We start from the raw sequence: 27,985 nt of genomic DNA on the forward strand, positions 1-27,985 counted from the left end.
CTTCCCGCCTCCCTCCCCAGGGTCAGGGAGCCATCTGGTGCGGGGAACACAGGGGCCAGTCGCCGCGGCAGCCAGACCCCAGGCCCCTGCCCAGGACGCCCTCCCCAGTCTCCTGGCCGGCCCCACCCTGCAGGGACGACTGCCACCATGGGCGCTGCTCCCCCAGGAGTGACGTCTGGCCCTGGACGCAGCGGCCGGGGTGGGTTCAGAGACACACACGCGCAGCTCTCTCTCCACTTTATACATGTACATATATACAGGCAGGCCGGCCCCGCCAGGTAGGCCTGGAGCAGGGCCCCGCCCTCCATCTTTGGCATCAATCTATCAAAATCAGCTTTTCTGCAGGGACTGCTCGGTCCTTTCTGTACAACATGAATTAAATATATTATCTGTCTTTGCGCTGAGTCACAGAACATTCACAGTATGGGGCAGGGGTGGCAGGGAGGGCCGGGGGAGCCCCAGGCTCTTCCGGGCTGCTCCTCGGCCGAGGAGTGGGCTGGGCCTGGCCTCCCCTTGGCCTTGGCCACTCGAGGTCACCAAGTGCAGAGGAGACCTTGGGAACACAGAGGGGAGCCTTCTGCAGGGGCCTGGCCCCTCAGGCTCCCAGCCCCAGGGATGGGGCTCTCAGGATCAAAGCCTGCTGCTGTCCCACCTTCCTCTACCCCAGACTGGGGCATTTACACCCCTCCCTGTCCGGGGCAACCTCTGGGGAGGTGGGGGCAGGGGGAGGCTGGTACCAGGATCAACAGGGAAGGAGGGGACAGGGGAGGCTGTGCCTGCCCCAAGGAGCTGAGGTTGGCCTGGCACCAGTGTCACGGTGACCCACGGATCGTACCCAGGGCCGTCCCTGGGACCCTGACCCAGGGCTGGCTAATCGGGCAGGATGATTAGATAAGCAGGAGCCACTCTCAGGAGGGGGGGACAGGCGGGAGCTGGGTCGGGGCTCCAAGGGCAGTGTGCGCGCTACCACCTGCCAGTTTAAGGCAACTCCATCCAGACTGGGGACACGGGTGGGGGCTGGCCGAGACCCAGCCGGGCATCTGCAGCATGCCAGCACCGCTCAGCCTCGGCTCGAGCCAGGGGCTGCACAGGGCCTCCGGCGTGGAGGGGGACAAGCCCAGGCTCGGGCTGATGGAAAGAGGAGGCGGGGCTGCTGTTCCTTCTTTGCTCTGGGGACACCTGCCCCTCAGGTGGGGTGGGCTTTGTCACACAGGTGGGCCCCAGGATTATGGGATCCCAGACAAAGCGCCGTGTCCCTCCCTGCTCTCAGAGGGGAAGAAGTGTGGGCTCCAAGGGGCCAAAGGACGAGGGTCTGCCAGACGGGCGAGGCAGGCGGGCCCTGGAGGGAGGCATGGCGGAGCGAGTGTCAGGGCACAGAGCCCAGCCTGGCGCCTGGCTCTTCCTGTTTCTGTGTGTCCCGCGCTGGTGCCTGGGCACTTCGGGGTGGACGAGAGTCCGGAGTCCCTCCCTGCCCCCTCACCTTCTCCCAGGGAAGCAGCTCGGGCCCAGCCCAGTGACGGCAGGGCCGGAGTCCAGGCGCAGGCCCAGGAGGCATGAGGGGAGCAGAGAAGAAACAGCCGTGGCCAGCAGGGCTGCCCAGCAGTCGTCCGGGCTAGCAGTTAGCTCCGGTGCCTCAGCCCTCCGAGGGCCACACACGCCCCATGCCACCCAAATGTGTGCTTGATGTGACCCCACGTCCCTCAGGCTGCAGCAGGGTGGGCCCCACTCAGAAGATGCTCTGCCGCCGGCTCTTCCCTCGTCCTGCAGAATGGAGGGGAGGAGGTGGGGTTGCAGGGAGGAGGCTGGGCCGAAGGGTGTCCAAGATCAGCAGGGACGGTTGTCCCCCACGGCCGCTCTGACAGAGCCAGCAAGGGCATGTGCTCAGGAGCCAGCCAGCCCTGGGGTCAAATCCCATCTCTGCTGCCTACTAGCCGTATGGACCGTGACTTAAGTCCCAGAGCCTCAGTTTCACTGACTATGAAATGGAGAACATTCGTAGTACCAACTTCAAGGGGGGTTTTGAGGATGAAAGGACATGAAGCATGGAAAGCACTGGGTGACATCCAAGGCCATGAGCTGATCCAGGGACAAAGTACCACTCTACCGGGATGGAGACTGGGTGGAGAGCTCAGGGTTTGCAGAGAGCATGCCTCTTTGCCCAGCCAATGACAAATGTCCTGTTCTGCCTGAGGTGGCGGTTAAGGAGGGAGGGACTGCATGAGGTGGCCTGGGCAGGAGAAACTAACCCCTTCCCTGCCCCCCATGGGCCCCTGAAGGGAAGCCAGTGTCGGGGGGAGATGGGTGAGGGACCCTGGGAGTCCCCGCTGGGGAGGAATAGCCTGCCCTGGCTCCTCTAACGCACAGGGGAGGGAGCCGGGGCACGCAAGCCCCTACCTGGCTGCTGGAAGGCCAGGCCGCGGTAGCCTGGGTCCTTCTGGAGCTGGATCTCCTTCAGGGAGAAGATGGAGGCAGCTGGGGAGAGAAGGAGGCGGAGACAGGGCTGTGTGGAGCTGGCCCCGCTCCTGGAGCCTGCTGCCCCCACGCCCGCTGCATGCACAGCTGGGGGCCCTTCAGGCGGCAGTGGCCCAGGAGGACCTACCTGGGTCCTTCTGGCAGCTCCTCATTTCTGCAGAGTCTGCCCTTAGTTCTGAATTAGAACTCAAGGAGGGGAAGCCTTGTGCCCAAAGCTGCTCAGCTGGACCCGAGACCTCTGGCCTCTTTGTTACAGCTGTTCCGCCCACACCTGCCGCCCCCTTTCCTTGGTTCTGGGGTAGCCCCACCCCCCACCCCCCCAAGCACTCACTGTCTTCAAGCTGGTGCACACGCTCTCCCAAAGACCGGAAGTAGGGGTGACTCAGGGCAGCCTCTGCCGACGTTCGACTCTTGGATTCGTACTGAAAGGCACAAGGCGGGCTATTGGGCCCTGGCTGGGGGCCAGGGATGCCTCCCGGACAACAGCGCGACTCCTGGGCTAGGTTAGACGGCCAAGGTGGGAGGAACTGGTGTCTAACAGGTACCAGCCCCCACCTCCAGCCCAACCTCAAGCCGTCTCTGGGTCCAGGCTCCCAGGTCTCCACCCACCAGAAATCACTTTTTCTTGGGATGGAAATACAGACGCTAAAGCCACCATGTCCACAACACGAGTATCGGTAATAGTAATATACAATACCAATAACTACCCTTTTTGTGTGCATTTCAAGACAGACACCACAGTAAGTGGGTCTCACAATCTCAATTTATCCTCGCAACCATCTTATATAATATGAATTATTAATTCCACTCTGCAGCGGAGGACACTGAAGCATGGAAGAGTAACTAGCCCAAAGCTACACAGCTAGCAAGCTGGTCTGAACCCGGGTTTGGCTTCAAACCGCACGGACTCCCAAAATTGCATTCAGAAAGCAGCACTCCTCTAGAGCCTCAAGGGTGGAGGGAGTTCAGGGCAGATGTTTCAAAGACTTGAGGGCATGCTGAAGTTGGGGCGTAGGCCGGGGGTTGGGTATGGGGGCCCCGCTGGGGGGACACTCACCAGGAGGAGGCCGGTTAGGAGGCTGATGCCATCGGTATCCAACCTGCAAGAAGGGGGCGCTGACACGGGCTCGGACAGACTGGGGGCGGGGAGGGAGGCCACCTCCTGCAGGGACAGCACTCCTGCCCAGCAGGTGCAGGGCGAGGGGCTACCTGGGCGCGTGGCTGATGAGCGGCTGCGGGAGGTACCGGGGGAAGTTGTAGGTCCGGAACTCGGACAGGGCTGTCACGCCGGGCCACGTCTCCTCTGTAGGGGTCCCTGGGGAGACGACAGGGGTGGGGAGGGCGTGGTGAGGGGGTAGCCCGTAGTAGGAAGTGGGAGCGAGAGCCAGGCCCAGGCCGCAGGGGTCCCCGCCCTGCCGAGAACGAGAGCGGGGCGCGGCTGGACGGAGCTCGGGCGCCCCTGGCGGCGGCGAGCGGGAGGGCGACTGACCGAGCAGGCGGAAGATGAGGTGCAGCTCCTCCTTGACCGTGGAGCCGGGGAACAGGGGCCTCCCCGTGGCCATCTCGTAGTGGATGCAGCCCACGCCCCTGCAGGGAGCAAGGCGCAGGGGCGGCGTCAGGCAGAGGCGGCCGCCCGTCCTGGGACTCCTCCACCGGGGCCGTGGCGTCCCGCCACAGGTGGCTGGCGGGGCCGTGGCCCAGGGCGGCGGGGAGGCTCCTAGGACTGCCCGGCCCCCTCTGCGGCCCTCTCTGGGGGCTTCCCGGGGCTCTGGGGAGACAGCGCCTCTCCCCGGTCACTGTGCGCGGTCAGTCCGCACAGCCCGCGCGCATGCGGCAGTCTTTCGGCAGTGTGGTCTCACACTGTGCCACGGGTCCCCACGGGAAGAGAGGAGTGCGGAGGTCCGTTCTCCTAGGGGACACCGGGGTGTAGGCACGCAGCCGTTCGCCAGAACCCTGGGTTTTAGCTTTACATTTGGGCTCACTTTTTTTTTTTTTTATTTCACACCAAATCATATACCTGTTAATTTTAACATAATGTTTCCCTTCCAAAATTTTCACTTGAACTGATGATGCTTGGAGAAGATTCATCATAGTCACTGTAGGGCCCCCCTGTACCCTCTGGGGCTCTGGCACCCACCCTGGGGGGGAGTTCCTGGGGGGAGTATTTGAGAAGCACAGCCTTGGAGGGTCTGTGTAAGCTGAAGAACCCCCAATCCATTTAATTTTTTTTTTTGAGACAGAGTCTCACTCTGTTGCCCAGGCTAGAGTGAGTGCCGTGGCGTCAGCCTCGCTCACAGCAACCTCAAACTCCTGGGCTCAGGCGATCCTCCTGCCTCAGCCTCCCAAGTAGCTGGGACGACAGGCATGCGCCGCCATGCCCAGCTAATTTTTTCTATATATATTTTAGTTGGCTAATTAATTTCTTTCTATTGATAGTAGAGACACGGTCTCGCTCTTGCTCAGGTCTCGCTCTTGCTGACCTTGAGCAATCTGCCCGCCTCGGCCTCCCAGAGTGCTAGGATTACAGGCATGAGCCACCGCGCCTGGCCTATTTAATTTTATTTATTTAGAGATAGAGTCTCACTCTGTTGCCTGGGCTAGAGTGCTGTGGCATCAGCCTAGCTCACAACAACCTCAAACTCCTGGGCTCAAGCGATCCTCCTGCCTCAGCCTCCCGAGTAGCTGGGACTACAGGCATGCGCCACCATGCCCGGCTAAATTTTTTATATATGTTTTTTAGTTGTCCAGCTAATTTCTTTCCATTATTTTGGTAGAGACGGGGTCTCACTCTTTGCCAGGCTGGTCTCGAACTACTGAGCTCAAACAATCCACCCGCCTTGGCCTCCCAGAGTGCTAGGATTACAGGCGTGAGCCACCGTGCCCGGCCCCCAATCCATTTCAGACTTAATTTTTGAACATGCAGTTCAGCAGGATGCCACGTGGCGTGTGGTGAAAGGAGGTTGGGGGTCCTTCTCCGAGGCTGGTGGGGGCAGCGGAAGAGTGTGGCAGTTGGACTGGGGTCCAGTGCTCACTCACCACATGTCAATGGGGGTGGAGTACTCGGTGGAGCCCAGCAGCACATCGGGGGGCCGGTACCACAGGGTCACCACCTCATTGGAGTAGGTCTTTGTGGGCACTGACTTGGCCCGGGCCAGTCCTAGGGACAGATGTGTCACTGAACCTCTGCCCACAGGTGCTTTGGGGTTGACCGGGAAGCCCTCCCCCACTGCACCCCGACAGCGTCAGACCCCCAACTCTGGCCTCACCAAAGTCGGCCAGCTTCAGCTCCCCCCGCTCATTGATGAGCAGGTTCTGGGGCTTCAGGTCGCGGTGCAGGATCTTGCGGCGGTGGCAGTAGGCGAGGCCCCGGAGCAGCTGGAACATGAAAATCTGGGGGACGGGGGCAGAGAACGGTGAAGTGGAAGGTGGCCTCGAGCCTCTGCCCGAAGACCGGGACGGGGATGGGGGCAGGGACCTGGGGAGGTCAGCACAAGTCCCTGGCTCTCCGGCCCAGCCAGCAGCCCCGCCCTGGGCCCCGCCACGCCAGGGAGTCCCATGCAGAGGGAGGACAGCAGGCACATGGAGGAGTGAGGGCGCGGGAGGCGGCGTCAGGAAGCCTGCCCGTGCAGGGTGCATGTGCTTGAGTCTTTAACAAACACCGGAAGAGGCCATCTGTCCCGCCCAGCTTGCCCGGAAGCTCCTTTCAATCCGGCAGCTTCCATCTACTGATGGGGAAACTGATGCTCAGCGTCAGGGAGGGGGTTTATGCCAACAGCTGGACGGTGGCAGAGGGCGCGTGCGTGTGCCTGGGGCGAGGCGCTCAGTGCAGGTCCCGCACTCACTGAGCGGCAGAGCCCTTTCCCTGGCAAGTCTGAGCAGCCCCAGCGGCCGGGTGCTGGGCTTCAGGACAAGGGGCTCCCACAGTGGCTGGGGGCCCTGGCGCCGAGGCCCTCACCTTGACATTGTGCATGCTCATGAGGTTGCCACAGTGGTCCAGGTACTGCTTCAGGTCACTGTCCTGGAACACAGAGCCTGGCTCAGTCCCACCCTGGCCCGACCCCTGGCCAGAAGCCCAGGCACAGGCTGAGGAGGAAGCCCCTCCCTGGGTAGGGCCCAGGCCCACTGGTGGCATAGGTCCCTGGCTCCGAGCTGCCCCCAAGCCTGAGCTCTTGGCCCATCCTGCACGGGGACATCTGGGATCCTGATTCTAGAACAGGGCCTGGGCCACCCCGCCCCACCTCTCCCACCCCGTCAGCCACCTACTCCCCTGTCCTCCCGTGCCCTCCTCCCTCCTCCCAAGGGAGCCCGGCCCAACTCACCAGGTACTCAAACACCAGGGTGAGGGACCGGTCGGTGTGGATGAGGTCGTGCAGGGTCACGATATTGGCGTGCTTCAGGTTCTTCAGGAGAGACACTGTGGGGAGAAGCCCGCCTGGGTCCCTGGGACCCCCATCCCCCTCGTACCCATTCTTCTGGGGGGGGTCCCTGTTCCAGCAATGGCACTCCACCCCAGGTTCCCGCTGGGGCCCAGGCTGATGAACCCCTTCTCCAGATGCCCCCCGGGAGACTGTGGGACCCCAGGACGCTGTACCCTCTCGGATGGCAGTGCAGGGCGCCCCCTCCTCATGCTCCAGCCGGATCTCCTTCAGGGCCACCAGGTTCTCCGTCAGCTTGCTGCGCCCTTTGAAGACTGTGGCGTAGGTGCCCTGGGAGGAAGAGCCCCAGTGGCCCCCGGTCCTGCTGTCCTCTGCCCAGTGCCTCCCTGTGTGCCTCACTTTGGGCTGTGACTTGGGCCCGAGCGCCCTTCCTCCCTCCACCGAAATCCTGTGTTTCCCCCAAAGCCCACTGCTGTCCGTGGGAAGTGTCCCGAGCAACCCCCTCCCCAGGGAGAACCAGCCACCCCCTCCTTGCACCCCAGCGCACCGGGCGTCCCTCGGTCATTGGGCCAGTTTCGTTCTCCCTTATTCTGTGCTAGGTTTACGTGTGGGTCCTCTCTTTGGGCTCCTCGAGGGAGTTTCCTCTGCAAACCTTCGCCCACCCCAGGCCTCCAACACAACGCCAGACACAGTGACAATGGAAATACCGTGTTTCCCCGAAAATAAGACCTACCCATAAAATAAGCCCTAGCAAGATTTCTAAAGTGATGGGCGTGACTACACAGCGTGTCTGCACAACCCATGCATTTCGTCGCAGAGCAGTAAAGAAGACGAGCAGCCCTTCTCATCTGCCCCATTGTGACAGATACCATCCCAGAGGTGACCGGAAAGGTGCGGGCAGCCCCGCCAACAAGGTCGGCTCCCCCGTCAGGTCCCGGCCATCCTGTGCATGATGCAAGCTGAGGCTTTGAGGGGAAAATAACACATCCCCTGAAAATAAGCCCTAGGGTGTCTTCTTGAGGAAAATTAAATATAAGACCCTTATTTTGGGGGAAACACGGTATCTTGGTGACACAGCACTTACTACAACACGTGCCGGGCATGTCTATGTGCCGTACATAAGCGTATTCTAGTAACCTATTCAGTCTGCACAACGACCCGAGAAGTAGAACAATTACTATCTTGGTTTGACAAAGGAAGAAACTGAGGCACAGAAAAAGGTCGTGTAACTCACTGAAGGTCACAGAGCTAGTGAAGGGTGGAGTTGGGACTTAAACCCAGGCAAGAAGCACTTGCAGGAAAAAAAAAAAAAGACTGGATTCTGCCCAGGGCCCAGGGGGTACCCTATCCTCACGCCCTCGCTCTGCGTCTGGGTCGACCTCAGCACCTGCCAGGGCTGGGCAGGACCGTGCACCTGTCTCTACGGGGCAGAGGCCAGGAGAGGGCAGATCAGGGAGGGCCTGGAGGCCCTGCCCCTCCTCCGCACCATCCTGCACGGCTGCCCTCCCGCCAAACCCAGCCGCTTACCTCCCCCAGCTTGTCCAGTTTCACGTACGTTTCCAGTTTCCCAAAGCCGATATCTGACTGAGAGGGAGAGACACACGCGGGGGCCGTGAACTTGAAGGCCCACCAGCCCGCAGTCACACTCTCCCACCTCCCGCCCTGGGGGGGGAGGGAATGAGACCCCCATCCTGGAAAGGGGTCCTTCCTCCTCTGCTGTCCCCTTTGTCCCCGTGGCAAAGGAAGGAGCTCGTGGGCATGTGTTTCCTTCTCCCACGACAGCCAGGGGTGCGCAGTGCAGAGCTGTGGCACCTGGGGTAGCTGCACCCCTGGGTTCCACCCTAGGAGGTAGGACAATTACTGTCTCTGTTTGACAGAGGAAGAAGCTGTCGCCTGTCTTACTCAGACTGCTGGCTCCTCCAGGGCAGGCGGGTGCCTTTTTCTCCATTGTGCCTCAAGTGTCCAGTTCAGAACCCACCTCCCTGACAGTCCCTCTCATGAGCACACTCCTAGCTCAGGCGTACCCAACCCTTAACAAGACAGATTCCTGGACACCCCACCCACCCGCCTGACTCTGTGGGTGTCTAGAGTGGGCCCCACCCCAGAGTCTGTTTTGTAAAGTGCTCCCAAGCAACTCCGACAGGTAGCTAGGGCTGGAAAGCACGCGCCGGCTGGTCTATGGATCTTAACCCGGTGCAGACCCTGGGTTAGCTCAGCTCCAGCCCAGGTGGAGAGAATGGATGTTGATCTAGAAGGAGGATCTATTTGAATTCACTGAGGCCAGCAGGTGGCGCCAGAGGCCCAGGAATCCTCCTGGAAAGAGCTCCAGGCCTCAGCTGGGACAGGCAATGCCAGGACGGATTTGTCCATGCTGGGAACCCGGCGTCCCACCCTCACGACCTCTGACCCTTTTGGAACTCACCAGGGAGGCGCGGCGGGACATGCGGCTGAGTGGCTTGGGGAGGTCTGGGCTCTCCAGCTGTAGCTTCTGCAAGAATTCCTGGGGCAGCCGGATATCCATGGGCAGAGAGAGCCTCTTGCTGATGTCCTGTGGTGACCGGGATGAGATGGGGACACCACTGTTGGCTCCAGGGCAGCTAGGGCTGTGGGCCCTCGGCTTCCCCTCTCTGGGCCACAGTGTCTCCATCTGTACAACATAAATCACATGCCCTTACAGACACGGTGATGCTATAAGCATATTTTTCATACACTTGGGCACGTCTATATGGATCATAGATTACAGTCAAGTTGTCTAGCCTCTGCTATGTTGCAGGAATGTTCTAAGCACTTGGCATAAACTAACGCACTTAATCCTCACAATGACTGTTTTATCTTTTTTATTTTTATTTTATTTTATTTGAGACAGAGTCTCGCTCTGTTGCCGGAGCTAGAGTGCCGTGGCGTCAGCCTAGCTCACAGCAACCTCAAACTCCTGGGCTCAAGCAATCCTCCTGCCTCAGCCTCCCAAGGAGCTGAGAGCGTGCACCACCACGTCTGGCTGATTTCTTCTATTTTTAGTTGTCCTGCTGATTTCTTTCTATTTTTAATAGAGACGGAGTACTGCTCTTGCTGAGGCTGGTTTCGAACTCCTGACCTCAAGTGATCCTCCCACCTCGGCCTCCCAGAGGGCTAGGATTATAGGCGTGAGCCACCGCACCAGGCCTCAGTGGCTATTTTAAAGACGAAGAGACGGTGGTGCACAGAGGTTGAGTAACTAGCCCCAAGGCACAGAGCCAATCAGTGGCAGCGCTGGAGTCTGAACCGGTGCGGTCCGGCTCCAAGGCAACCACCCTCCTGCGCACACGTCCCGGGTGCGTCCTGCCACCCTTTCTGGAGCCCCTCACCTCCATGGAGAAGCGACGCTGGCTCTGCCGCCGCCGGTACTGCATGCCCGGGGACGGCCGCCCGGGCTCCTCCCCGCTGTCCGTGGGGGAGAAGGTGCCGGGCTCCGGCGGGGGGTCTCTGCCAAGAGGACCGAGCTGCAGGTCTGAGAGGGACAGGCATCAGCTCCCCTCCCTGCCACCCTGCCCCAAGGGGGAGGCGGGCAGCCCAGCCCCCCACTCGTCCCCTCCCCTAAGGCCGGTGGGGAAGGGGCCTGGGGGGTGTGTGTTGGGGGGAGAGGCTGGGCAGGCCCAGACCCCTCACCCTCGTTCCTCCGGTTGTGGAGCTGGTTGAACTGCTCCGTGAACTCTGCCAAGGACTCCTCGATGGTCTCCGTGCGGGGCACTGACAGCGAGAAACGGCGCTTGAAGTTCTTCATCTTGTTCATGATCGTCAGGGGCCAGGTGGCTCGGTCCTGAGACGTGGGAGGTGTGACAACAGCAGGTGAGAAGAGCAAGGCCACAGGTCCCTGTCTATACCCACAGGGGATTCAGCCCATCTTCCCATCGAGCTCTGTGGCTCTGCAGGCCACCAGGGGTAAGGGTTGTGTCTTCTCCAAAGTTCAAGCCCCCTGAGGGTAGGTCTTGTCCCTCTTCTGTCCATGACTCTCAGCGCTGGCCCCTCCCCAAATTCCCTGCCCTGGGGACATGGTCCCAATGTGCACCAACTAGTCCGGCAAAGTACGGACCATAATAGCGGGTACAATGTGCAAGGAGCCCCCCCCCCAAGACATTAACTCTTTAGTTGCTGGAGGTCTAGAGAGTTCTGGGGGAAGGGCTGGGGTGGCAGGGTGGGGATGGGGGACCAGAACTGGGTGGTCCTCGAACCAGCAGGCCTTTACCAACTTGTGTGCAAGAGCTTGAACGTGTCCCCAGCCAGTGAGCCTTACCGATCCAGGCCCAGACGCTGAACATCAAAGTGGCTTACACCCCTGGGACGCAATCTGGTCCCAGCCCCATTTCACCCTGACACTGACACCTGAAGGTCCCCTTTCTGGCTTGGCCCGGGTCCCCAGAAGGCAGGAAGAGAGAGCAAGGACGAGAGAGGGGAAGTGTGCATAGGAACTAGCCTAGCCCCATCTCCTCTCCGGCTGAAATGTGGGAGGTCAGGAGCAGTGGGAGTTTCTCGGGGAAACAAGGGGCCCAGGGAAGGGGAGGCGTGAGCCCTGCCAGCCCTTCCCGTGCAAGGGCCCCCCAAGCAGGCAGGCAGGGTGTCCTCTGCCCAAGAGCACCAAAGAGGAGCGGGCAGGGCTGCTCTGCTCACCCCCAGCCCCTTTCCCAGACAGAAAAGGTTTTCTCCACCAGCAACTCAGCTCGTCTTCCTTCTGAACAAGGGGACACCCTGCTGCCCCACCCGCCGTGAGACCTGCACCACTGCTTCTTCCCACAGACCCTCCCTTCTCCCTCCTGCCCCCAAAACCCAGAGTGGGTCCTGCCCTCCCTCCACGCCCCTCCAGGGCTTCATAGGCGCCCTGTGCAGCCACCCCCCATCCTGCTTTGCCTACTCTGCCCTCCGCTGCCATGGGGCCAGGACCAAGAGGCCTCTCAAGGGCCCCACCCACACCCACCAAGAAGGCACCGGGGCCAGCCCAGTGATGGGAAGGGGCCACCCTCCACCCGCTCCCAGCCGTTACCCACGCACAGCCACAGCCCACTCCCGGAGGATGCTCTCGGCCCTGCCACTGGCCAGCACCTAGTTGCCAAGGTAACCAGGCCCCTCCTGAATCCTCCCGGTTTAAGGGATTATGGGTCAGTAACATGTTTGCTTTACTAAATGATCACCTCCTTCTGTCCTTAGCCAGCCCGGAGAGGGCCGTCTCCCCGGCTCTGCATGCTCCAAGCTACCCCCAAATGCAGCTCGGCTGTGGCCCTCCAGCTGTCCCAAGCCCAGACGCTGGGCACGGCCAGGCCCTCCTTCACCCGGCTGGCCTGCTTCGGAGTAGAGGCCTCAGCCTGCACTGCCAGCCGGGCCCATCTCTGTCAGCGGGCCCCGAAGTCTCACTGAGTTGAGCTCAACAAACATGAATTGAGCACCTACTATGTGCCGGTGCTGTGCTAGGCACTGGGGCTATAGAGGCAAGTTCCCTCTTCTCAAGGAACTCAGGGGCTGGGCACGCCTGCTCTGATGAGAAGGTAGCTGAGAGCACTTCTTCCGGCTTCTCTGCCATAGCCCACCGGCCTCGGTCATTCCTGATTCTCCGTCCCCAAACTCACCCCGGCCAGCCAACCTCAGCCACTCCTCCGTGGCTGGTCTCACCCTGAGATTCTATAACCGAGGCTCTGAGGATGGTGCCCGGGAAATCGCATTTGTGGGAAGCATCTCCAGTGATCCTGCACACGGAGCCGTGACTGGAGGCACCAGAGGTCCAGGTAAGGGATGTTTATCTGCCCAGGTTTCCAGACTGCCCTACTGTGCTGGCGTGGGGAGCCCTTAGAGCCGGGGAGGGGGCCTTGCTTTTCCTGAGGGGAGACCCCCCCACAGGAGAGGACACGGGAAGAGGCTCATCTGCACAGCACAAACCGCTGCCCGGGGGCTTGGTCGTGGTTACCCTGGCGGGGCTGGGAGGAGGCAGGTACTGGGCTCCCTGGGGTTTGAGCTCTGCAGGAGGGACCAGCCACACCCCTTTCTAAAAACAGGGCTTCCCCATAAAGCTGTCCTGCAGTCTGGGATTTATGGGATGGCAGGTTGGGATCCTGGCTCAGGAATCTATCAGTAGCTGCCATAAATCTCACACCTTTGCTCTAGCTTGTGGGGGAGGGGGAGGGAGGCCCCCAATTTCTGCAGGACAAAGGAGGACCAGCCTGAGTCACACCTGCTCTCTCCATGGTTCCTTTAGGAGCAAGGACCGCCAGCTTGTGCCTGGGGTGGAGTGCCGGGTGGGACGGGGAGCCAGAGGGAGGGTGGAACTAGGGGAGCAGACTTGAGCAGGAGTGTGGGGCAGAGGGATGCAGAGGGACAGGGACCAGCTGTGGTCCACCCACAGGAGAAGAGACCCAGAGGATGTGGCTGTCACTGTAGCAGGAGGTCTGGAGGTCAGATGTAGGGATGGACTTCCTGATGGTGACAGAGGGGCAGGCGGCGGGGGTGGTAACCACGGCAGAGAGTGGATGCCTCTCTCTGCTGGGGACAATCGGGGCATTGAACCCGGCAGGGTCTTGGGTGTGACAGGGCAGACTGGGCAGTGAATAGGCTGTTGTTCCCCAGGTCAAGACACAAGATGCCTCTGTCACTTTTCCCTTGGGAGAGTCAGCTCCTCAGATATGGGGGCAGAGGGGGCAGGGAGACAGGAAAGAGGCCTGTCACCTTGGTGCCGTCTGCCCCTCACCCCCAACCAGGGACAGAAGGGCCCAGTGTGACCCAGCCTGAGGCCAGCCCAGGGCCGGGCACAGTGCGCCTTTGTCCCCAGGCCAGGGGCCATCTGGGGCTGTCCCCGGGCAACTGGTGCCAGGGGAAGAGGGCAGTGGGCACCCAGGGATGCTGGCCTGGCGGGGGGGGGCGGTTGAGGAGCAGAGTCCCCTGAGGGGCTGCAGGGGGGGGCAGGTGGACTGCAGACAGCCTTCCCTCCTGCCGCCCTGCCCAGGTAGGGCAGCGAAGCAATCAGCCTGCCTCCGGTCACTTCCTCCTGGGCACACACCAGCCAGCCCAGAACTTCCTCCTGGTGCCAGAGAAGTGGCTGCCACAGGAGGAAGAAGGAGGAGCCGGGCCGGGAGGACACCGGGCACTTGCCAGAGACAGGGCCGCACTCCCGGAATGCAAGCGGCCAGGCGCTTCCTGGCCTCCGCTCCCATCCCTTGCCCAGTGAGGCTCCGAGAGATGAGCTGGCCGCTCAGGATCACACAGCCATTTCCCGGCTGTTGCCAAGTGCACACACTGTGCCCACGTCGCTCCCTTCTTCTCCTAACTGGAGCCCTGCCCACCCCTGCCCGCTCCGGGGCCTGGGCTCTAAGTGCGTTCCCCTCCAGGCCCCCCACTCCCACTCTGAACGACAGTCAAAGCCGACCGACCCAGGTCCCAACTCGGATGCTCCACCAGCAGGCTGTGTGACTGCAACAATCGCTGAACACCTGCTACCTGCCAGGCACTGTTGTAGGCCCTGACAACCACAGGTGAGCGGAGCAGATGTTAATTCCTGCCCTCGCAGGACAACAGACTAGATAAATAAATAAATAAAACACGCAGCCTGGAAGACGGTGGCCAGCACAATGATGGCGCAGGGGAGGGGGACGGGGTAGGGGGTGCCGCCTTGCGAGCTTCAGTGGGGCGGTCAGGAAAGGCCAGGGCAGCACAGCGAGGGCGCCAGCCGTGCAGAACACGGGGAAGCAGGGCAGTGAGGGCGCAGCAGGTGCAGAGGTCCTGGGGCAGAAGTGAGTCCGCTATGACCTGGGAATGGCAGCTGGCCCGAGAGGAGGCCAGAGGGCATCACGGAGCGGCTGCGTTGGGCCTCGTGGGCGGGTGTGAGCAGGTGAGTGCCATGACCCCACCGGGATCTTAATAGGCTGCTGTGTTGAGAGCAGACTGGGCGGGGGCGAGGACCAGGAGCCTGCTGCAGAGATCCAGGGAGCATGGTGGTGAGAAGAGGTTGGATTTGGGGTATATTTTGAAGGTGAAGCCAAAGGGACAGATTGTTTTGGGGGGGGGTGGAGAAAGGAGGCAGGCAGGACTCTGAGGGTTTTGGCCAAGCAGCTGGGAGGCCAGACCAGTCATTCAAGGAGATGAGGAATTCTGGGAGTGGAGGTTGTGCTGGGAGGACCACAAGTTGGGGTTTGGGTAAGTTAAGTTCTCAACGTCCGACAGCACCAGACTGAGCCAGCACAGCGGAGTGCTGGTATGAGGAAGACTCCGGTAAATGTTGGCTCTCTCCTCTCAAGCTCCTGCTCAGACGCAAAAATATTCCAGAAAGGAAGCCCCATGTAAATTCCGCCCAACATCCCTTATACCAGGGGTCCTCAAACTTTTTAAACAGGGGGCCAGTTCACTGTCCCTCAGACCGTTGGAGAGCGCGCACTGCGGGCCCGGGACGAGTCGGCTGCTAAGCAGGACAGGCAGCGGCGGCAAAAACACCCAGAGGGCCGTATAAATGTGCTAGGCGGCCCGTGTGTGGCCCACGGGCCATAGTTTGAGGACGCCTACACACACTTCCGTGCGGTAAGGAGCTTTGAGGCCCCAGGATGGAAGTGCGCAGAAGGCTTGAGCATGGTCACCTATCGCAGTCCTGAACTACTGGACCTAGAAGGGGGACAGCCAAGGAGGCAGGGTCCCCCTACCCAGACACTCCCCAGGGCCACACAGGGTGGGGCTCGTGCAAGGCAGGGCAACCTGGGCCCGGGTGGACAGCTCTCACCCCCACCTTAGGAGGAGGGGAAGCTCCATGGAGCAAGCTTTGGGGGCCCTGGGGGCCCATTGCCCAGGCAGTATGGATGCTCAGCCTACTGTCCCCACCCCTGGGACAACCTGTGCCAGGCCCTAGACCTAATACCTACCCTGGGGCTCGGAGCCCTGGGAGAGCCTCACCTGGAGGCTGTGGAGGCAGAGAAGGAGGTTGGCAGAGCAGCGAGGGGGCCCGGGAAGTAGCCTCTGACTGCAGACTGGGGCGGAGGGCAGGGGGTCAGGTCACTTCCTAGCCTCCAGGGGCCAGGCTTGGAGACTGCTCCGGGCAACCCCCGTCAAGACGCCCCTGTGCCTTCCTCTTGCACAACGCCCCTGTCCCCCAGTCTGCACCAAGGCCCTTCAAGACCTGGGGCCCCTCCCTCTCTGGCTGCACCTCTCCCCACTCCCCACACACTGGCTCTGTTCCAGGCAAGCCCCTCACACGCTGCTCAGGGCTCTTGGGGTCTACAGAAGCTTCCCTGAGCCCTCAGGACCGCCAGGTGCCCATCCTCTGATGGGGCATGACTTTTCACCTGTCTGCCGCGCCGGGAGCCCTTTGGTGCCTATGCCTAGTGCTGGTGGTATACAGCAGGCACGTGCCTGCTTTGCGAGCACAGGTGGAGCACCTGCCAAGTTCCAGGCCCTTGTTTAATGCCTCCCCAAGTCTCTCTTCTCATTTTGCTTTCTCTTCTTTTTGATCTCAGTCTCTGTGGGCCCAAGGGAAGGGGTCGAGGGATATATAATAACTTCCAAGTGCCACTTTCTGAAGACCTTCAGTCCCAAGGACTGACCGCCAGCCAGGGCTGGCACCCTCTGCCTCCCACTCCCTGCCCCCACCTCGGTCCCTCAGCCACTTTGGGCCTTGGGTGAGTTTCAAAGAACTAGAGGCCATGGATGACCAAGTTTGCAGACGTCATCGGCTGGGACCTCCGTCATCAGCTGGGACCTCGGAGACAACCCCTCTTCCCAGGGAGAACTGTGCCTGCCGGCAGCTTGCAGATACCATCTCTTCCTTCATCCTCTAACTGACCCGGTTCTGCATAGCTGCAGGCTTTAGAGCCAGTGACAAACCTCAGGGGAAGTCAGTCACCCCTTGGCTGCCTGGAGCTTGGCAGCAGCAGCCTTGGAGCACTCCTCGCTGACCTCACCCTGCCCCAGCCGGGATGAGAGGCTGTGGGCTTGGAACCCTGGGGTGGCCAGAGCTGAGGATAGCCAGGCCTGCAGTCGCCCTGCCAACGAACAGACGCTCCGAACAGTGACGAGCTCGGAGGAGATTCCCACAGCCTCTGTTCGGAATGCAGGAAGTAGGCAGGGGAGGCCTTCCGGGAGCAAGCTGGGTAAACCTGCAGGAAGCCTGGTCAGGGGGCAGTGTCTGGGGCTCAGGGTCACCCCTGCTCTGGACAAGTGCATCATTGTCCCCTACAGTGTCTCACTGTGACCAGAGACATCCTACAGTGAGGGCCACATGCTATCAGCCCTGCTCTCCAAAATTCCCTGCCGTTTGGTATGTGGAAGAAACGCCCCACTTACTAGCACTGTGACCCGGAAAGACCCCCCCCATGCCTCAGTTTCCCCACTGCTAAGTGGGAAGGATGCTTAACCTCCAATCCACCTGCCACCAGGCTGCTAGACTCAACTTTCCCAGCTGGTTTCTGACGATGTCACTCTCCTGTTTAAAATCCCTCAAATCGCCGGACACGGTGGCGCGCCTGTAGTCCCAGCTACTCGGGAGGCTGAGACGGGAGGATCGCTTGAGCCCTGGAGATCTGGGCTGTAGTGCGCTATGCCGATCGGGTGTCCGCACTAAGTTTGACATCAATATGGTGACCTCCCGGGAGTAGGGGACCACCAGGTTGCCTAAGGGGTGAACCGGCCCAGGTCAGAAACGGAGCAGGTCAAAACTCCCGTGCTGATCAGTAGTGGGATCGCGCCTGTGAATAGCCACTGCACTCCAGCCTGGGCAACATAGCGAGACCCCGTCTCTAGAAAATAAAATCCATCAAAGCTAACACTGCCCTTAGGGAAAAGTCTGAACTCCAGGGCCGGGCAGACCCGGACTCTTGTGTTTGGATTCCTGTCTTCTCGAGTGTCAGCTCTCGCCCTCCCCAGAGGGTCCAGTTTCATCCAATGTACCTGGCATTCCCAGGGCGAATGACACTCACACCCCACGGCGTCACACACGCCACTCACCTGGCCTGGGATGCCCTTCCTCTCTTTTTCCTTGGGTCAAACCACTCCCAAACTCAAGTGTCATTTCCCCTGAGTCGCTATGCATGAATGACCACACCTCCTCCTTCTAGGTAAAATTAGATGCTTGCTCCTTGCCATTTCCACAGCAGCCTCACAGCGAGACAGTGATGTCCTTCAGGACAAGAATGGGGTCTTCACATTTCTGTTTCCCCGGAGCCTTACGCAGTGTAAGGAACCCACTCAGTGCTTGTGGATGAACGAACCACGCCGAGCCACTGTATCATAACCACTTATTTAAGCCTCTTTCCTCTAAGCATATATAAACATTAGACCCCTCAAGGACAAAGACCGCATCTTAGGCACCTTTAAGCTCTAGGACTGTGGTCCCCGAGCCCCAGGCTGCAGACAGGTACGGGTCACTGGCCTGTTAGGTACCAGGCCACATGGCAGCAGGTGAGCGGCAGGTGAGAAACAGAAGCTTCATCTGCATCTCAGCCGCTGCCCATCACCTGCATCACCGCCTGAGCTCCGCCTCCTGTCAGATCAGTCGCTGTCTCCCATCACCCCCAGGAGGGACCGTCTAGTTGCAGGAAAACTCAGGGCTCCCACCGATTCTGCATTATATGGTGAGTTGTATAATTATTTCATCATATATTACAATGTAATAAGAATAGAAATAAAGTGCATAATAAATGTAATGCTCTTCAATCATCCTGAAACCATCCCCCAACCCCCACCCCCCGTCCATGCAAAAAATTGTCTTCTATATAACCAGTCCCTGGTGCCAAAAAGGTTGGGGACCGCTGCTCTAGGACACACTGCCAAGTGCAATACATGCTGGTGCCCTTCCTTCCACCTCCGGGCGGACCAGGCATGTGTTTCTAGGTGCATCTTCTCCTCTCTAGGCCGGCTCCAGTCTAGCTAGGACTTGCGCCCAGCGGGCCTGGCCCTGCCCTCCTGGGCACACCAGAGCAGGCCCGGGCTGTCCGATCAACAGCCCTAGACACCCTGGGCGTCTTCCCTCCACCGTTCTCTCGGGTCTCAGCGAGAACTGGAATGCAGGGAGGTGGGCTGGGGACCAGGGGTTGGCCAGACAAGTGCCACTCGTCGTCACCAAGGCTCAAGTCGGGCGTGACTGTGAGCTCTTCTCGGATGCCATCCACGGCGACCCTCATGTCTCCCCCAGCCTGGAACTCCGCCACCCCCAGCCAGTGAGAGCCGCTGCTCTGTGCTCCCTGCACTGTAACGCGTCCCTATCTGTTTCCCTAGTTTGCCTGTGAGCTTGTTAAGGGCAAGGGCCGGGTCTGACTCATCATGACACCCCCAGAGCCTGTGCGCCCTGGAGTGCCCAGAGAAGAATACATGACAGCTGGGCTCAAGGCCTCAGCTGAAACTGCACCCTCCCCCCAGCCAGCTCATGGCCTGGCAGCAGTGGGGTGGGGACCTGGGGCAGGGGGGCAGCTTCCAGCCCAGCCGCAGCTCCCCAAGTGAGCTCTGCAGAGGTCTCTGGGCTACACGAGAAAAACCCCAATGAGACGGTTTCCATGTGTTGAGCTGGGGCCTACAGGGCTTGTGGGGAAGGAGTTAGCAGGGACCTGGGGCCTCCTCCTGGGCTCTTGTCACTCAGGGTATATTCCCAGGGCAAGAGCATGACCAGGCTCAGACTCTGGCCTTGACCCCTGCAGATGACCCCTAATGACCACTCACTGCCTCGCTTCTCGCCCCTCTGTGTGGCCCCCATCAGTCCACTGACGTCCACGCTGCTGCCCTCTGGCCTCCTGAGGATCAAGGAATGGAGGTCAGACAGCATCTTCTGGCATTTTCTTTCTGACCCTTTTTGAGGACCCAGGGAAAGCTAGTCTGCAATCTTTGAGGAGGCTCTGGATCTCCAAGTGCTAAGAAGGGACAAGGTGCCCTGCCGTCAGCTGTGGTCCTGGGGGTACAGAACATCCCAGAGGCAGGAGCAAGGGGCCGGGGCAGGCCTGGCCTCCATCCACCACATCCTCCTGCCTCCAGACAAGGCTGCCTAACTCTCCCAGCCAGAGGACGCCCCCTCCCTTCTGTCGGCAGCCCTCTTTAAAGACCCTCAACGAGCCAGGCGAGGTGGCTCACGCCTGTAATTCTAGCACTCTGGGAGGCTGAGGCAAGAGGATCGCTCAAGGTTCGAAACCAGCCTGAGCAAGAGCGAGACCCCTGTCTCTACTAAAAATAGAAAGAAATTAATTGGCCAACTAAAAATATATAGAAAAAATTAGCCGGGCATGGTCATGGTGGCACATGCCTGTAGTCCCAGCTACTCGGGGGACTGAGGCAGAAGGATTGCTTGAGCCCAGGAGTCTGAGGTTGCTGTGAGCTAGGCTGACGCCACGGCACTCTAGCCTGGGCAACAGCGTGAGACTCTGTCTCAATAAAAAAAAAAAAAAAAAAAAATGAAGACCCTCAACGGAGGTCCTTATTCTACATTGCCCAGCGTTTTCAAGATCCCAGTTTGGAACTTTTTCCCAGTTCTTCTTTAAATCCCAAAGGGTACAGGCTCCCATCTGTCTCCTCTCCGTTTGCTTTAGGACAGACGCTGATGCCCACCGTCTTTTATACAACACATCTGAGAAGGCGCAAAGAGCATTAAGCTCCCCCAGCCTTTAGCCTTTCCTCGGCCAGATAGGAGACGCCAGCTTTCCCGGTGGCCTGTCATGGGATCTTTATCCACGTCTCTGGTTTTGTCGCCAGGCCCAACTTTAGCAACAGAACTGCGGGGTCCTTTAAGGCCCGGCCTCCCTGGGGACATCTCAGTCTCATGAGTGGGGCTGGGGGGAGGATTTCCCAGCATCTCTAACCCCTATTCCTATTTATACTCCGCTCCCCCGTCTGGCCCACCCCACCCCATGCCCCTGTTCCGACAGGAACCCCGGGCCAATCCTCTCCAGCCTTCCTCGGTCCCATGTGAGTGACTGCTCCAAGACAGCAGCTTCATCTCCTCTCCAACGGCAATGCCCCGGCTGCTCTGAGCAGCCCCCCGGCCTCTGGCCATTGGATTGTACCTCCTGTCCCTCTGCCTGGGACACATGGCCTACCCTCCCGCCAGGCGGGGCCCAGGTGGCCACTGTGGCCTGCACTGCCTCCTTGCGGGAGCCTCTGAACATCTCACAGTTGTTCAACTGTCCCGTCAGGGTCACTCCCTAACCCGGGCTCAGGAACCTCATGAGGTGCCCTGGAGTCTTCTAGTCACTCGCTCATTTGACAGGGACCTGCTCAGCACCAGGCACTGTCCCAGGCTCTCCCCTTCAGCCTCCATGATAACTTGGCCTCGTAGGTCTCCTTCTCCCTCCCGGGTCTGGTGGGCTCATTTCTTCAACCTGTCCGTTGAATGACAATACTCCCAGAGTTCCCTCTTCGGCCGCTTGCTCTTCCCCTCTCTGCATGCTTCCTGGGTGACCTCATCCCCTCACGTGGTAGAAACCACCAGCACATGCTGATGACTCTCGGATCTGCAGCTCTGGCCCCACCAAGCCTCTGTGCCTCCAATGCACGGGTCCGACTGCCCGCCGGGCACCTCTGCCTGCATGTTCCCCAGTGGTTCAGTTTTGTTTTTTTGCTTTTTTTAAGAGACACGGTCGTCTCGCTCTGTTGCCCAGGCTAGAGTGCAGTGGTGCAATCATAGCTCCCTGCAACCTCCAGCTCCTGGGCTCAAGTGATCCTCCTGGCTCAGCCTCCCGAGTAGCTGGGACTACAGGTACGCCATCAAGCCCAGCTACTTTTTTTTTTATTTTTTTATTTTTTTGTAGAAATGAGGATCTCACTACATTGCTCAGCCTGGTCTGAAACTCCTGGCCTCAAATGATCCTTTCACCTTGGCCTCCCGCAATGTTAAGATTACAGGCATGAGTCACCATGCCCAGCTGAGATGTGTTTTTAAGTGAAGACGGTAGACGCATACAATCTGTAAAAGCCGTATGTGCACAAGATATACATACATGTTGCATATATACACATATAAACACAAGCACCCCTAGGTAATCCAGAAGGCAGTAAGTGAAAATGCTAACAGTAATTACCCCCAGGTGGTAGAGTTATGGGTGATTTTAATGTTTATCTACATCTTCTATTTCCATAATGGACATTTATTACTTATGTAATAAGAAAACAGCAACACTTCTTTTTAAATGAAAATACAGTACTTTCAAACTGAGATTCCAGAATGGCTTGGTGCAAAGGCTGAGAGAGCTAGGATTATCTTGAGTGAGGGTCAGCTAACTTTTTCTGTAAGAGGCCAGTCAGCCAGTGTTTTGGGCTGCGCAGTCCACAGTTTCTGTGGCAACGCTGTGACTCTGCCCTGTGCTACACAGGTACCCACAGACAAGATGTACACACATGAGTCTGGCCTTGTTCCAGTAAAACTTTACTAAGGACACTAAAATTTGAATTTTATATAATTTTTAAGTGTTACAAAATATTATTTTCTTCTTTTGACTTTTCTCTAACCACTTAAAAAAAAAATGTAAACACCATCCTTAGCTCATGGGCCACAGGGAAACAGGCAGGGTTTGGCCAAGAGCTGTGGCTCACTAACCCTTGGCCTTGGACATCCAGGACCTGTGTGGCATTTGAATCCAGCATCTGTGTCTTTGGGAGTTCTTTTTTTTTCCCCCATACCTGAGAGAGGTGAGGCCTTCCTTGCCCACCAGGTACCCAGGCCTCAGCTGGGGGAAGCCCCTGCCTCTGACGTGGGGCAGAAGGAAGGCCGAGTCCCTCCTGGGGCCCCAGAGCGCAGCTCACCTTGTTGGCAGGACTGGCAAAGGTTGGAGCCACAAACCAGCAGTCCTGAAGGGGGATTTAGAAACCCCTTGGTCTGTGCTCTCATTTTTCAGGAAAAGAAGGCAAAACTCAGAAAGGACAGTGACTTGCCACAATTCACTCCGGGTGACAGGGCTGAGACCACCCTGTGGGCTTGTGACTCTTTTTTTTTTTTTTTTTTTTTTTTGAGACAGAGTCTCACTCTGTTGCCCAGGCTAGAGTGAGTGCTGTGGCGTCAGCCTAGCTCACAGCAACCTCAGACTCCTGGGCTCAAGCAATCCTCCTGCCTCAGCCTCCCGAGTAGCTGGGACTACAGGCATGTGCCACCATGCCCGGCTAATTTTTTTTTCTATATATATTAGTTGGCCAATGAATTTCTTTCTATTTATAGTAGAGACAGGGTCTCGCTCTTGCTCAGGCTGGTTTCGAGCTCCTGACCTCGAGCAATCTGCCCGCCTCAGCCTCCCAAAGTGCTAGGATTACAGGCGTGAGCCACCGCGCCCGGCCTGTGACTCTTGACTTCAGTGCCCTTTCTGCTCCCCCAGAAGCAGACTGAAGTATTGGGGAGGGGACTTCGAGGGCCTGCCCAGGGACGGCACTCCCTCCACGGGCACCACAGCCAACACATGGGGGAAGCAGCCATGTCAGGTTTGGCATCAGCACAGAATGTGGCATCCAGCCCGGCCACGGCAGGGGACACTGCCAGCTGGGCTCCGTGCCAGGGCCAGGGAGGGACTCCGTGACCCCTGTCCTGGCCTCGTCCCCTGCTCCTGGCAGAGTTGGTCTGGGGACCCAGCTCTGCTTCTGGCATGAGCACAACACCCCCCACCTACCAGGACACAGAAAGGCCAGCCATGTCCCTCCTGGGCCTGGTCACCCTGCAAGGGTCTCCTTAGCTGGGTGGCTGGGGACACAGGAGAGAAGAAGGTTTGGTTCCTGTGGGGACTCCCCAGGCAGAAAAGGGCGGGCTTCCTTAGGGAAACAAGGTGTGAGAGCAGAAATCATCCTAGAATTTTGTCCGAATTTCCCTCGATGATAGAGAATGGAGAGGGCGTTGGGAGAAACATTTTAAGAACAGAGTTCCCTCGGCAATCTGGGGCCAGAGCCCTGACGTCTGCAGGCATCTGACTTCAGAAAAAAGTATCCAGTGGAGGCCAAAGGTGCTGAGAACTGCCAAAGGTGGCCCATTAGCTCCGCCGGCCACTGCCTTCGCTAATGATGCCAGGCGGGGCAGAAAGCTGTCACGGACATTATCTCACTGGAGTCCCCACAACCACATGAGGTGTCATCCTGTCATTTCATAAATGAGGAAACTGAAACTCGGGTGAGCAAATGACTTAACCTAAGGCAACCAGTTATTGAGCGGCAGAGGCAGGATCTGAACCAACCCCAAAGTCCATAAAGGGCCTCCACCCATGGCGGCGAGAAATGTACCACGCCAGCCAGCCAGCCAGCGCCGGGTGGTCTTGCCTGCCCCAACCCTCCGTTCCTAGGGGCGCACAGGGTGGGACCGTCACCAAGAGTTCCGGGACAGCAGCTCTCACCATGGGCCCTTCAGAAGTTCTGGCCAATGTCTCGCAGAGCAGGTGTCCCGTCTCACCTGGGTCACTCATGCTGTCTGGAAGCTTCGAGACTCCTTTTAGCTCAAAATCAAACCTCACACTTGCCTCCCTCCCCTCCTCCTCTGCAGACGGAGCCGTGGAGATTCAGGAGCAGATGGGCTCTCTCCTTCCGACAGGAGGTCTGGCTGAGACGCGCCCACGGCTGTCCCTCTCCCAGACCCGCTGCGGCACCACTGGCGGGCTCCCGCCAGGCCCAGCCACCGGCTCTAGGATCCTGGGTCCCAGATCTTCTGCCTGAGCTGCTGTGAGCCCAGCCTTGGAGCTGGGTTCTGTGTGTGTGTGCGTGTGTGCAGCTGTGGGGGCCAGGATAAGATTAACCTTGGTCGGCTGCCACCCCCTAGAGATAGAAAAGTGCCCATTCAGCAGCGAATGCCTGGAGGGCAAAAGCGAAGGGTCCAGGGTCGGGAAGAGAGGGATTATGGAGGGACACAGGGCCAAGGAAGAGGAATGCGACTTATTCCCAAAGGGGGGAAACCAATCAGGTAGGCCTGGATACACGCCAGCCACTCCCTCGTGGACAACAGAGCAGAACCAGGGCTGGAGTTAAGTACCAGGGGAGGGTCCTCTCACCCCAGGAGGCTGCTGGTCCTCCAGCTCCCAGTGTCCGCCTCACTCCTACCCTGGAAACTAGGGGGTAAAGCCCCACAGCACAGATTCCTGACCCCTCCTGGAGGGTTTCCATCCAACAAACCCCCTCCCATCCACACTCAACCCCGGCCACCACCACTACTCCCCTGCACGGTCCTCCCCTCAATCCCAACCTGGAAGAGAAGAAAAGACTCTAAGGCCCTGGCCCCTGGCCTGATGGGGTTAGGAAACCCCGCCTTGGTCTCTACCCCAAAGCCAGCCACGGTGCAATCACTGGGAAATTCCCTTTCCAAACCACCACCACCAACCACTACAGCCACCGGCTATTTAGTCTCTGCTATATGCCAGGCACTGTGCATTTAATTTAATTTGCATAACAACCCTATTAGGGTCCCCATTTTACAGATGAAGAAACCAAGGCCAGGAGGAGTTCAGGACTTTGCTGGGTCTATGGATTCCAACAAGGCCCTAGGTTTGCCTATCCCTGTCGGTCCCTAGCTCAGTTAGGCAAGGAAAGAAGAAATCAGAGAGATAGAATGAGATGCTGAACAAAAGTTCCAAACAGAATGACTCCAGAAAGGAGATGGGTTGGGGTAGCAGCTGGGAAGAGCCAAGCCGGATCTGCCCTACAGCGTGGGCACTGGAAGGCCCAAGGAGGCAGAGCACAGAGTCTGGGTCTGTAGGGGAAACAAAGGCAGCCAGAAAGGCAGCTACCTCTTCTCTAGACTCAAGGAGGGGTGGTGCAGGGCAGGCAGCCTGACCCCACGGGATCTCAGACCCAGAACCTACTTGCTCCTCCAAGCTGGGGCCCTCTCTCTTGCCGCCCATGCAGAAGCCTGGCTCTGCCTGGCACAGGACGGATGGGCTCCTCAGTAGGCGGAATACCACCCCATTCTTCCCTCTCCAGAGGGCGATGCAGGACCAGAGAGCTCCAGGGGAGGCTGGGACCCACCCCTATAGGGGCAGGGGTAGACAGCAGGGGCTTTGGCGTCAGATGGAAGTGGGCTGGATGCCACCTCTGGGTGACCTTGGGAAAGCTGGTCTCTGAGCGACTCAGTTTCCCCACCTGTACAATGGGGATGATAATACCTACTTCATAAAGTCAGTGCGACACACTGCGTGGCACACAGTAGGTATTATTAAGTAAATGGTAGCCACTACGGCATCCAGAAATCGGATATAACTTAGTGACGTCTACTCTGGCTCTGGAACCCCTGCTAAGTTTGAGAAGAGCAACTTCTAGCACGAGTGGAGAAGTTCTTCCATTTTCCTGGCAGGGCCTGGGCAGCCAGCAGGGACAGTCCTAGACACCTAATGGTCAGGTACACTCCCAGGTTGCCAGGGTCGGGGGAGGTCGGCCTCACAGGCTCATCAGCTGCACAGGAGGTGGCTGGGACAGGGTAACCCGAGACACTAGCTTCACTGTGGCAAGGTGACCCTCTCCCTAGAGCACCTTCAGGATGCAAACCCGAACCTGGAGCCAGCATTGCCTTGCACTCCCCGGACCCAAAGCACCTAAGCCCGCTTTTCCCAGGCTCCTCCGGAGACCAGGCTAAAGGCAGGGGACCTCGGAGGACATGCCAGTCGGCCAGCCCCTCCAGGCGTCCTCAGGGATCCTGCTGCCTCAGGCCAGTGTCCAGAAACGAGCTGCATGCCCATGCCAGGGTGGGGAATGCCACATGAACATGCTGAATCTCACAGGGTGCTGACACAGAGGGGCAAGCTGGTGGTGTCAGTGAGTCACAGGGCCCAGGCCGCAGTTGGGGAACTGCAAGGGCTGGGGGTGGAGGGATGGGGGGACAGCAGGAGCCAGCGCTGAGATGTTCTGGAGAGCTGCCTTTCTACGCCCACAGCCTCAACTCTCCAGCCCTTCTGCCAGGAAGGGGCCGCTGGTGCCTAGGAGGGTGTTGATCCTGCGGGAGGGAAAATCCCTCCCTGTCTGGCTGCTCAACTCCCACTCAGCACAAGGGCTGCAGACAGCTCCAGGGGACCCGCCTCCAGCCAGCCCCCAACAGGGAAAAACAGAGGCCTCCAGCCCATACCCGCTTTCAGGCTTCCAGATTCCTAACTGTCTCCCCCAGTAACATCGGAACCCTCCCGGCACCTCTCCTTAGCCCAGCGGGCCACCCACCCTCCGTCCCCACCGCGGCGTTAACCCTTTGTCCCCCTGAGGAGGGGTGGGGTCGCTGCCTCTTTGGTCTTCCGGGGTGGCAGAGAGAAGGGACAGCATTCCCCAGGGCCCCCAACACACGCCCGGCGCTGAGACCCGCGGGGCAGCGCTTCACGTGTCCCTCCGCGTTCTCCCCAGGGCTCTGGCCCCCACCCCCAGCCTGCCGCTCTGGAAAGTTCACCGGAGCCCAGAAAGCTCAAGGCGGCGATCCGGGTCCCACACTGTCGGGTCGTCTTGTCACCGGAGACTCCTGACCCTTGCCCTTCCCAGAAAGAAGGGCGCTTAGAAAGCGCCCGGCTCGCGCCCGGGTGGAAACACTCTGCTTGCAGGGTTCAGACGGGAGCCGGGGCCAGAGTGGGTCCCAGATGGAGACTCCCTGCGGGCGGTGCGGGGGCTCTGGGAATGCAAACTAGCCACCCCCCAAGCACCTGGAACTTAGGGCAGGCCTCTGCAGGGCGTCCCCCACCCCCCAACACACGTACAGTCCGCGCCTCGCGATCGCCGGCCGCCCCTCGTCGCTCTGGTATTTCCCTCCAACCTCTGGCCCCAGGGCAAAAGCAGAACTGCGCCTTTAAGAGCCGCTCCGCTTACCTTTGCTCCGTTTGCACAGCGCCGCGGCGCCCCCTCCTCCGACCTCCCCCTTCCTGCCCGGCGCCGCCCGGGCACTCGCCGCGCGCGCCCTGGGGCCGCGGGGCGCCCGCTCCCGCCCGCGACGGCCCGGGTGCGCGGGGCCGGGCGCCGCGGGGCTGGGGTCCCCGCCCGGCTCGGGAAAGGTGAGGCGCCCCGGAGGAGCTGCAACCTGAGCTGGCCGAGGAGGAGGAGGAGGAGGTGGTGGAAGAGGTGGAGGAGGGAGAAGGAGGAGGAGGAGGAGGAGGGAGGAAGAGGAGGAGGAGGTGGTAGAAGGGGAGGGGAAGGGAGGGAGTGGAGGAAGGTGGGGAAGAGGGAGGAGGAGGAGGAAGGGAAAAGCCCGGCCCCCGCAGAGTTTTTCACATGGACAAGTTGACTCCGCCCCCGCCCCTCCCGCCCTG

The 27,985-nt window shown here is 59.5% G+C and overlaps 1 protein-coding gene across 2 annotated transcripts; it reads right to left on the bottom strand.

The window, feature by feature from the left end:
• Positions 1–222: 222 nt before the first annotated feature.
• Positions 223–27,890, bottom strand: CDK18 (cyclin dependent kinase 18). 2 transcript variants are annotated; one of them, XM_012759922.3, is made up of 16 exons: positions 27,549–27,890; positions 10,494–10,644; positions 10,193–10,335; positions 9,271–9,396; positions 8,376–8,432; positions 7,064–7,178; positions 6,792–6,886; positions 6,428–6,490; positions 5,739–5,862; positions 5,509–5,629; positions 3,962–4,059; positions 3,682–3,787; positions 3,530–3,572; positions 2,804–2,894; positions 2,395–2,472; positions 223–1,761 (listed from the first exon to the last, which is right to left on the bottom strand). In XM_012759922.3, exons 2-16 carry the CDS (start codon positions 10,615–10,617, stop codon positions 1,727–1,729), a joined length of 1,419 nt encoding a protein of 472 aa, XP_012615376.2. In that variant the 5' UTR covers positions 10,618–10,644; positions 27,549–27,890; the 3' UTR covers positions 223–1,726. The 2 variants fall into 2 exon arrangements, with proteins under 2 accessions (XP_012615376.2, XP_012615383.2); XM_012759929.2 differs by lacking the exon at positions 27,549–27,890 and adding an exon at positions 27,440–27,517.
• Positions 27,891–27,985: the final 95 nt, after the last annotated feature.

Source organism: Microcebus murinus, chromosome 23 (assembly GCF_040939455.1).
Source record: "Microcebus murinus isolate Inina chromosome 23, M.murinus_Inina_mat1.0, whole genome shotgun sequence".
NCBI lineage: Eukaryota > Metazoa > Chordata > Mammalia > Primates > Cheirogaleidae > Microcebus > Microcebus murinus.

Excerpts from the sequence above, each read along its gene's own strand:
- CDK18 (XM_012759922.3), bottom strand. The coding sequence starts at position 10,617 with ATGAACAAGATGAAGAACTTCAAGCGCCGTTTCTCGCTGTCAGTGCCC. Across the intron at positions 5,630-5,738 it reads GCTGAAGCTGGCCGACTTTG|GACTGGCCCGGGCCAAGTCA; the intron begins GTGAGGCCAGAG and ends ATCTGTCCCTAG. Across the intron at positions 1,762-2,394 it reads CCTGGCCTTCCAGCAGCCAG|GACGAGGGAAGAGCCGGCGG; the intron begins GTAGGGGCTTGC and ends TCCATTCTGCAG.